At 45.6% G+C, this 10,801-nt stretch overlaps 1 protein-coding gene across 50 annotated transcripts in view; it reads right to left on the bottom strand.

Annotated features, from left to right (window-relative positions):
- Nucleotides 1-5,889: 5,889 nt before the first annotated feature.
- Sorbs1 (sorbin and SH3 domain containing 1) overlaps nt 5,890-10,801 on the bottom strand; it is a 223,662-nt gene continuing 218,750 nt past the window's right edge. For all 50 annotated transcript variants that reach the window (XM_041661075.1, XM_041661076.1, XM_041661077.1 and 47 more), the window contains one exon: nt 5,890-8,927. In XM_041661075.1, the coding sequence (XP_041517009.1) occupies nt 8,860-8,927 (68 nt within the window). In that variant the 3' untranslated portion in view covers nt 5,890-8,859. The remainder of the gene's footprint in view (nt 8,928-10,801) is intronic.

The raw sequence follows: 10,801 nt of genomic DNA, 5'->3' as shown, positions 1-10,801 counted from the left end.
GATTTCTTCTGTGCCATTACATTACTGTTGTGCCAGCCCTAGCAGGGGGTGACAGGGACCTTTCATCAAACTCTCAATGCTTAAGCATGGTAGGTGCTCAGCAAAGTGTTGTCCGTGTTATGCGTGTTTCATGATGTACTGGAGATGCTGTAGTCTTCTGGAAAACGTTAGATGATGCAGGTGCATGCCGCTCTATGCTCTGGTCTCAGCTGTCCTACGGAGGCAGCAGAATGTGCTCAAAGGAAAAGATGCCAGCTCTGGAGTCCAACAGAATCTACGTATTTTTTACATATCATATTCCACTGGTCTGCAGTTCTGGGAGTCTGACAGATATAAGGACACTTCCCTACAATACTGCAGCGGGAGGTAGGTGGTGTGTGGAATGCATGGTAGGCACCTGAAAGACTGCTGGGCTGATGTGGACCTTCCAAGTTGACTTCTAGATATCCTCTTTTCCCTCCTGCCTAAGAAGCTCACTTACTTGGATCCAGCCATTTTTGGCCCCCTCATGAGGAAATCAGGTCCAGAATGCTGAGTGGCATTCTGAGGTCTCCTAACAAGTGAGGCTCAGAGACACTCGTCATTTGAACTCAACATTTCATCTGATTGCTAGTGGATGACTTTTTTTTCTTTTTTGAGACAGATTTTCTCTGTGTATCCCTGGATGTCCTAGAACTAGTTCTGTAGAATAGGCTGGCCTCAAACTCACAGGGATCTGCTTGCCTCTGCCTCCCAAGTTCTAGGATTAAAGGTTTGTGCCACCATCACCTGGCTGTAGATGACTTTTTCCCCCCAAGACTTTTTTGTGGAGGTGTGTAGCACACTTATCTATCACAGAAAGATACCTGGAATCCTGAAGTTCTGAACTGTCTGCTTCCCCTCGAGGGGAGTGCTCCAAAAGACAGTAACTGCAAGTTTTTATGATCTTACCTCAGAAGTCACCTATCATCATTCCTACTACATTCTGTTAGTCACACAGACAACTGATGGGACAGAGGATCCACACCATTGAGGAGATGGTCTTGGAGGCTGAAGCACCTTACCATTAATGTGTAAATCACCCGATATTATGCATCCCTCAAAAGTGGGCTTTGTAGACAGAAGTTTCTGTCCCTCCTGGTCCCACAGACAGCCCAAAGAAACACACAGAGGTTTATATTAAGTATACATTGTTTGGCCTCTTAGTTGTGACTAGCTCTTACAACTTAAATTAACCCATAATTCTTATCCATGTTTAGCCAGATGGCTTGGTACCTTTTTCCAGTAAAGCATTTTCATCTTGCTTCCTTTGCGTCTGGTTGGTGACTGCATCTCTGCCTTTCCTCTTCCCAGAATTCTCTTATTCTGGTTGCCCCAACTACCCTTCCTGCCTGGCTACTGGCCAATTAGCATCTTACTAAACCAACAGAAGTGACAGATGTTTACAGAGTACAAGAGCAGATCCCACAGCAGGGCTTGGGGACTTTGATGTTAGTTTTGTCAAGCAGACACAACCTAGATTCACAAGGAATTTCAATGGGGGATTATCTTGCTAATGTTAATTGAGGTGGGGAAACCTCCTCACTGTGGGTGCCACCATTCTCTATGCCAGCTTTTGAAGGGTTTAAAAGAAAGGGAACTGAGCACTAACATACACACATCAAGTCACCGCTCTTTGCTCTTGACTGGATGTGAAGATGCGACAGTAACTTCAATTTCCTGCCATCTTGACTTCCCTGAAATGATGTAAATGACCAATAGGAGACAAATAAACCCTTCCTCTGCATGTTGCTTCTGTCAGAATGTCTTATCACAGGGACTGGAAACGAAGCTAAGTCAAGGGCCTAAGGGGACCAGGGATCTTGCTTCAAGGTCACCACAGCACACAATCTACACTGCCATTTGGAGCTGATTCATGGACCTACCTCCCTTCTGCACTTCTGCCTGTCAGATCTCTTTAGAGACAAGTCAGGAGGGGCCAGGCTATCTGCACCTACTCACTCTTTCGGGCCTGATGATGTCCTAAGAGAAGATGTGCATGAGGACAGACTCACCAGGAGCTGTGTGGCCACTCAGATCTGCTTATCATTTTGGCTTCTATCACTTTCTTCTAAAAACTGTTTGAATATAGTTATCTGTGGTTTCCCTTTCCACTGTTTCAGCTGCTTTTGGTTAAGAAGGGAGAGTAGAAGATATTCTGAGACTACACTCACATAACTTTATTCTTGACATGGGTACTGCTACGTAGCCAAAACTGGCCTTGAATTTTCCTGCCTGCAATTGTTCTGTTTGTGTTACCCACTATTATTTACTCACTGTACCTAACTTATAAATTAAACTTTATCATATGCATGGGCATATAAGTAATAACACTGACAATGTAGGGCTGTGGAATATTCCTTTACACTATATGTCATTGTGATTGGTTTAATAAAGAAGCTGACTGGCCAATAGCCAGACAGAAAGAAATTGGGCAGGAGAGCCAGACAAGGAGAATGCTGGAAAGAAGGGCAGAGAGAGAAGTCACCAGCTAGACAGAGAATAAGTAGGACACACAAAATGAGATAGAGGTAAAAGTCATAAACCTCAGGGCAGCACAAAGATTAATAGAAATAGGTTAAGTTGTAAGAGCTAGTCAGTGACAAGCCTGAGCATTTATAATTAATATTAAATCTCCGAGTCGGTTATTTGGGAAGTAGTTGCTAGGACAACAGTGTACAGCCTAAAGCGTAGAACTTCTTTTAATCCAAACCATTTTCTCACTAATTCATTTAGCAAATTACCTGAATCAAGTAGTTACTGTCTTTCATTTGTCCTGAAATCATTGACTCTACATGCTAAGACTTGGCAAATAAACCCATTTCTAGCTCATCCAAACATTTCTGCTTCCTTCCAGAGAGTGCTTTCACTTTTAGCAGGCATGCACTTTCTGCTGTGCCTTCATGGTCACATTGACTTCATCTACTGGGCGGATGTCATCCTCCACTGGGTTCCTCCCAAGGTCTGGATCTTCAGTATATTGTTTCCACTCATCCACACTGAAACTCTCATTGGGACAAGATAGTGGTGTTTCTTTCCAAAACATGCTGAATAATTCTCCAAGGCTAGATGCCATGAACTCCATGACCTAGGGACTGACCTACGTGGGGTGACTGAGAATGAAGAATATTCTGGCAGATACACATACAGAAAAGCTGGGATTGGGTGGGCCACGTGCACTGATGGAGATGCACCGGAAGTAGCCTGGAACTTGGTGTATTTGTTTTATACAGCACAGTTCAGGAGTCTGTTGAGCTAATCTCAATATGGGGTCTTTGTAAGGACACAATCTCAGGCTGAAGTCTCAGGGATGAGCAAGCTGTGGTTGGTCTTTATACACACACACATGCACACACACACACACACACACACACACACACACACACACATCAGTGGTTGGACCAGGGAATGGCCTTGACATTTTCGTGGTTCTGAGACATTGGAATCCTTCATGGCTATGCTGAGGTCAACAAAACACATTCACTCAGGACTTCCTCTACTCCCCATACCTAGGGGCCCGTTGACATCCAGTTCCTCCCCCTTTTTAGTTGTTATTGTTGTTGTTTTGAGCCTGGGTCTGTTATGTAGCCCTGGTTGTCCCAGAACTCTCTAGACCAGGCAGGCTTTGAAGTCACAGAAATTGGCTTGCCTCTGCCTCCCAGGTGCTGGGATTAAAGAAATCCTTTCTTAATGCAGTACACCAGTCTAACCTGTCCTGTCTCTTTCCACGGGAGGTTTCAGTGGTGCTGCCAATGTTTTTTGGTCAGTGACTACTTCAGAGAGGAATAAAACCCAGGAAGTAGGCTAGAGATGTAGCTCAGTTGATAGAGTACTTGCTCTGAGCATGCAGAAATAAGCCAGCACAGCATAGATGGCATGGTGGCGCACCACTATACTCCCAGAACTCCAAAGTTGGAGGAAGGAGGATTGGAAACTCAAGGTCATCCTCTGCTAATATAGGAAAGCTTGGGATACATGGGACCAGGTACCAAAATAAAATCCAGGAGGAATCTACCAAAGAGTCTGGAAATGTTTTCAGGAAAAGCCAGACAGAAGCACTTCTGCACCTAGAGTCGGAAAACTAAAAACGACGCTGCCCGCACCCCATAGCTGTAGTCAGTAATAGAAAATGCAGTCAAACAAGACCACAGAGCCAAGAATAAGATAAATACAGCAGAGACAGTTTGAGTTCCTGGATCCACTCCTGCCTGAGGCTACTTTGAATTCTTTTTGGTATGTCTCCACACAAGCCAATAGTGTTGGGTTTCTCACTCAAAGGGCCTTCATAGTGACTCTCTGGCTCATACTTGTACTGCGAAGAATCAGTCCCTGGGGTAGCAAGTGCTGAGAGAAAGCAATCAAGGGATGAGAAACACAGTGAAGATCTCTGAGTGCTGAGGAGCTGCTGCCCAAAGCCAGGCAACAGCCCTTCGGGGAGGCTGGCTGCGGTTTTAACTGAAAGGTGAGAAACACACTCTCTTGGACTTGGCAGGAGTAGAAGTTGGTACCTCAGGAAGGGAATGACATTCTCCAAAGGTCTGAAATATTCCTTCTCAGAATCAATAGCTCCTCTGAACAACATCGTTCTTTCACTGTGGTAAACAGCTGGCAAGAATCCCACACGTCTATCAACAATAGAGAACTGGATACACATCTTTTGGAGCTATGCGCAAGCTCTATTAAAGGAAAATCCTAAGACTGTAGGAAGCCACGCATGTTTAGTATGTAAGGAGAAACGAACCTACAACCATCAACAAAGAGGACAGAATGCTTGAGTGGGGACAATAGTTTCCATCCTATATAAGGTGATCAGAGGAAGCCTTAAGCAGAACAAAACGAAGGCCCAAAGAAAGAGAGGGAGTCAACAGCTTTCAGGGAAGGAGTCTTCTAAGCACAAGGCATGGCGAGCATGATGCTCTCGGAGTGCTGACCTTAGGGATACAGGTGAGAACAAGTCACCAGAAATCAGCAGATGGGATTGCGGGTCACCATGGAGAGGTAAGGGCAGGGCTTATGGATTCAGTCCACAACCAATAGAGTATATGGTCAATCTCACCATGAAGGCGTTGGCTGCCCTGTCATGGCTGGGGGGCAGGAGGCAAGGGAGAAACCAGCAGGCCAGCTACAGTTATTACAATGGTCTGGGCAAGAGAAAATGGCTTGGTTCACAAAAGTAAAAGCGGCCAGGCTCTAAATGGAGCTTGAAGAGACGGACAGAGGTACAAGAGGAAGGTTGGCAGTGCCTGTGAAACTGGACCAGGCTGGAGACCAGCAGACCCCAGAAATCAACCCTCTCCTGACCTGGCTGAGGCCCCACCTCACTGTCTTAGCAGTTGCAAACTACTACTTAGAGAAGGCAGAGGTCAGGGCAAGGGAGAGGAGGTCTGGACGAAGGCCATCGCCTGAGTGAGGTGGCAGCTCCGTCATGGAGTGGAGTGGCTGCAGGGGTGGTCGCAGAAGGGGGAAGGGGACTTGGATAGGGTGGAGTGTTTTAATATACTTGATGTGGGGAGAAAAGCCAAGCAACTCAGCACACCAGAAGAGTCACAGCCCACTTGAGAGTCGAAAACTAAACAGCCTATTTCCCCATGTTTTGAGGAGAAAACCGAGACATATATATTTCATAAGGTTTCATTTAAGACACCGTCTTAAGTCATTATTGTTGTTATCAGAACAAATAACGTACTTGTATCAATGTATCGATGATCAGAGTTATGCTACAGAGAAAAAGTAAGGGGAGGAGAAGAAATCTGGCGGTCAGGGACTAGGAACCGAGAGGCGGGCACGAGAATCTGAAGCAGCAGTGGGGCCTCCCTCACAGGAAGAAAGAACCAAGGAAGGACAAAAACACAGAGGTGCCACATAATTCTGAATAAAGTTTATTAAATAGTATGTACAGCAAAGTTGTAATTCAACATGTCTATCAAATCAATCCACTGCAATAAAGAAAAATAAATGAACAGAAAAATCTGTGTCTGCATAGTACATGCGCTTGGTGTGGAATTTAGATGCAACACCTTCGTAGGTTACATATGTCAGTTATTGTTTTCTGAATATAATCTTCTGTTTTTGTAGTAACCTTTTCCAGCAATAGGATTTAATACTACTGCAGAAAAACAGAACTGCAAAACGAAAACTGTAAATGATATTCTAGTTGTCATCTTTTCCCCAAAGAACAACTGTATATGTTAACAATTTCCAATGACTATTTTTTGTGCTAAAAGTCTGCAGGTGAATTATTTGAAATTCCTTCATTTAAATAAAAGTGGGAAAAAAACCAACCCTTCATGACTTCCTTATTTTACTCCATTTCTGCTCAAGTTTTAAAAATTATTTTCTATACAAGGTAGGTACATGGGCTACACAAAGTTAAATATACATTACATATTTACAGTCCCACTTCTCAAACGTGATGTTTTTTTTCTTTTACTGATTCCAGAGAGACTGCAAAAGGTGAGTAGTTTGGGGCGTGCATTTACCTGGGAAGCATGGCTAATATATCAAAACCGTGTTGTGAGGCATGCCGCCAGTTAGCTGCGCTTGCTGTTAGTAAACCTGTATAAACATTTCAGCATAAAAATAGGTACTTTATATTACTAAATGTCTGAAGACAAAGGATTAATTGGAAACCTTTGCTCTTTTCATTTCTTCTCATACACAGGAAGCTGGAAAGATTTTTATTAAAGATGGGCATACCTGGATTTTGGGAGATCATCTGTGTGACGCTGGCATTGGGTGCAAATGTGGCTTTTACAAAATGTTTTTTTTTTTTCTAGCTGTATTTAAAGGGGTGTTTGAAGTTACCTACTTAATCAAAAAGCACCCCTCAGGAAATTTAGATACAATTGCACTGTTCATGTTTGGCATCTAGGATAGAGCAAGGACTACATTCCAAACGAGTTAAAAAATGCACATATGCGTTTATTTATTTTTATTATTATATTTGTTGCTATATTCCCTTGAGAGGGGCAAAGAAAAAAAGAAAGAAAGCAGTGCTACCGACCAGTGAAGCAAAGCTTCCAAAGCAACAGGTCATGGAGTCACCAGGGCTTTTCTGCCCTCAGTTCCACACCCTTCGCCCTTGGGATTAAAGGCTCTGCTCTGTCAGTGAAAAACCACGCCCCCTGAAGGAGGCAACGCATTCCTCCTATCACCCACTTATTTTTCAGTGTGAATCAATCAGAGGCAGTGTCTTTCCTGAGAGCCTCCTTGGAGAACTGTGGCAGATGGATGGTGGGGGGAAGTGAGTGGGATCCTAGGCTATCTGGGACAGCCACTGAAAACAAATGTTTCCAACTTGTAAAGACTCCAGACTTTGGGATAGTGGTTAGCATGATTCTCAACTACATGCAGAGAGCCAGGGGTTCCAGTATATACCCCCATCACCTACAATTCCTGCTATCTGTGACCCTGTCCATGTATTTGGGGGTAGAATAAGAGGCTGAGAGTCTGGGGAAATTCCAAGTATCCCCAGACATAAATACCCTCAGACAAAGGTTCTCCCAGCATCCTCAGTGAGCTGAGGGAGATGCAAACCTGGCAATGTTTTCTAGGGTACCCACCCCAGGAGAAACTCATCCCTTCTCACACCCTCTGCACATATCACAGTCTCTCTAGATTGGGTTCCTTTTCCTATGTCGTCCACTCAGCTGAAACCCTGGCAAGTTGAGCTCTGGGGACAGGCCATACCTAGCTTTGTGTCAATTAGGGATCTAACAATTAGTGTGGTGACAGCACCCAGGGGTCCCTCTTCACGGCCAGGACCCACAGAGGACAGACTCCTGGTGGCCATCAGAAGGAGCGGAACTGCTGCTTCATACCAGTGTATGTATGACTTCGGCTCTGAATGGATGTTTCCCTATGTGCATCAGGACTCCCTGGCCTGGGGTGCTGTGGAGGAGGGGGACAAGGATCGGGAGAGACAACATTCCGAGTGGCCTTTGAACCCCTCCACGGGCAAAGCCGGGATCCCTCCAGGTCTGAGGGTGCCTTAGCATGGTGGCCCAGCAGCCAGCTTGTTCCTACACATGCTAAGAGAACTACTAGAGCCCCATCTGGATTCTGTGGGCTCAGGGGTATCGAGCTCATACTAAGCCAGAGAAGAAAGGCACATGCCATCCTGCCCAGCCAGTGGTGGTGACCAGGAAAGGAGTATACTCCGAGTGACCTCCAGAGCCGCAAGGTGACTGCCTCAGTCACGTGGAAACACAAATGTAACCCATCTGCCTGGCCACCTGCTCCCAAGCTCAGGACAAATATGGCATGCTTTCTGTCTGAATATCAGAGCAGTCAAGAGCAATGTCACCCAGCTGACTGAATGCCAGGGTACCCGGTCTGCCTCCATGTCTTTACCTAGACCTCATCAAGTCGAGGTGCTGAAGGAGAACCTCAGCAACCCAGACTGGCTTCTAGCAGCACTGGGGTTCTGCTGGCTGTGGGACAGCCAGGGATAGAGGCAGGCGTGGTCAGTGATGCTCAGGCTGGGCCTGTGGGACATGGCTAGGAATTGAGCTATCTGCCCCAGGGGGCCCCTTGGAAATGGGACTGGGCGAAGACTAAGCACAGTTTTGGCTAACGCTGCCCATGGACACTACTCCAGATCAGATTACCCGAACAGTGGGGCTGGAGCAGCTTCCAGAGCAGCCACGTAAATACCAGTTTCCTCAGCACACAGTCAAGCCCTGATACACAGTGGGTTTTAACACACTTCCTCGTTCCTCTCTTTGAATTCTTTACCAACTGCATTAAATTTCCTGCTGACTCAATATTTAAATAAAGAGACCAGTTCATGAATGATGCTTCATCCTCCGAGAAAAATAATCTCTGTGATTTTCAGTCTTCTTACAGATATAAAGGTTTTACATAGTTGCCCGGAAAAGTACCAAACTGCCTTGTCCTTCTTGAAGTGCCTGCAAGAAACATAACAAGGAAACAAAAACAGACGCAACATGAGAAGACATGCTGAGCTCAGAGAGAATTCTGGAGATTCTGCATGGTCCCTCGGTAACGATTTCACTCAGTGGTTTCCATAGCTACATCATTTGGGCTACAAAATGAAGAAGCAGGGTGGGGAGAGAGGGCAAGCAAGATACATTTTTTAGATGGAGGGACCCAGAGTGTAAGTATTACTTCTCAGGTCCCTGGGCTTCACCAATGTTGGAGGCCGAATCTGAACACAGGTCTACTGATGCCCACACCAGCCCCACTGGTCTTCCCAGCACTCTGTCCTCACTGACTAGAAATACTGGGCTGCTAAATGTGTACTCGGTTGTGCAAGGAAGATATTCATCCCAATGTATTCCCATCAACCAGGGCGCCTGCCTTCATGGGAGAACTGGTGTCCCTTCCCTATGGGTTGGAAATGGAAGCACTCCTAGAGGAACTTAGCAGCAACCCCATTCTCAACTTCTCCCTCTTTCTCTCAGTCCCCCTCCTGCCCCGCCATACCACCACACACACTTTTGGAGACACAGACTTGTGGTACAGCTCAAACTTGCCTAGAATATGACATTCTCCTGCCTCAGCCTCACTCTTTAGTAGGAAATCCACACACAGTAAGTAAGGATTGTGCTTCCAAAGACTTAGAATGAAAACAACATAAAATATACCACTAACATTGTTAATGTGTTCAAAAGATAGATCTGAATACTTCAGGCTTATAAAACATCAGAACTAATTTTATGTGTTCCTCTTTATTTTTTCAGTGTGACCTCTCTAAAAATCTTAAATTTTACACTTGGCATGCCTACTGCTACTGTGAAACTGTTGTTATATGCCTCTGGCTAACTGATAAGACTCTCTTTTGTAAAGAACCCCACAGGGAAGCCTGACTTCTGGGAGGACAAAGCGCTCTCTAGGAAGTGGTTCCCTGTCCTCCAACCTGTCTTCCCAGAGTTTCATGTTCTGACCACTCCAGTCCCAACACTGCTTTAGGAAGCTTCTTCCGGAGAGTCAGACAAGGGCTGGTGTTAGAAAGGAGGAAACTGAGGCCCAGAGTGAACCAGTGGCTCCCACTGTACTGACAGCCCAACAGACAGGATGCATGCTGGGAAGTAATGGGCGGTCTGGCATTTGCTATTGGAGAAACCTGCCCCTCACTTTTTGAATTTGTCAAGAGAGGCTAATTTTTGTCTTGCAGGGGTCCTTGTGAGAGAAGGCAGTGAAAGCGTAGCAAGCACACTGGGTTTGCAGTGGAATCTCTATGGATGTTGGCCTTTCTCTCCCTTTCCTGAAAAGGTAAATCTGGTATTGTCCCCCCCCCCCCCCCGTGTGTGTGTGGTCTGTGGTACTAAGGAACAAATCCGGGACCCCATGCTTTGAGCAAATGTTCTACCCCACTGAGCTTTATGCCCTTTTTTATTATTTGAGCTGATTGGTTTTGCTCAAGTTATTAATAGTCTAGAGTAAATAAAAGGGTGTTAGGACCATCCACACATGTGCTTCACGGTGGAGACCTAGTTTCAGTCAGATGTTTCTTATGTTGTTTCTTAAGAGCTTTAAAAATACAGTCTGTGAATGCTAAACATATACACAACAGAAATACAAACTGAACCCAATTAATAGCAATGATGAATTTGACACCCGCAGCCTGTGTCACAGACCCCAGCCTAGAGGGGCTTTAGGCTCCACTTAGTAACATTCATACCGCCCTGAGAATGAGAGGCCCGCATTCCTGCAGGGGCTGAGAGATCACGCTCTGTGCAAAGAAGACTGCTTTTGGCATGTCCCACCATCCCTCGCCCTTCCCTCCATACACCGCTGGGAAAACAGAATGACGGGGGTC

Source organism: Microtus oregoni, unplaced genomic scaffold (assembly GCF_018167655.1).
Source record: "Microtus oregoni isolate MIOR12 unplaced genomic scaffold, Mior012 000012F_ref0000307, whole genome shotgun sequence".
NCBI classification, from domain to species: Eukaryota; Metazoa; Chordata; class Mammalia; order Rodentia; family Cricetidae; genus Microtus; species Microtus oregoni.
This window is presented reverse-complemented; position numbering and strand designations above follow the sequence as displayed.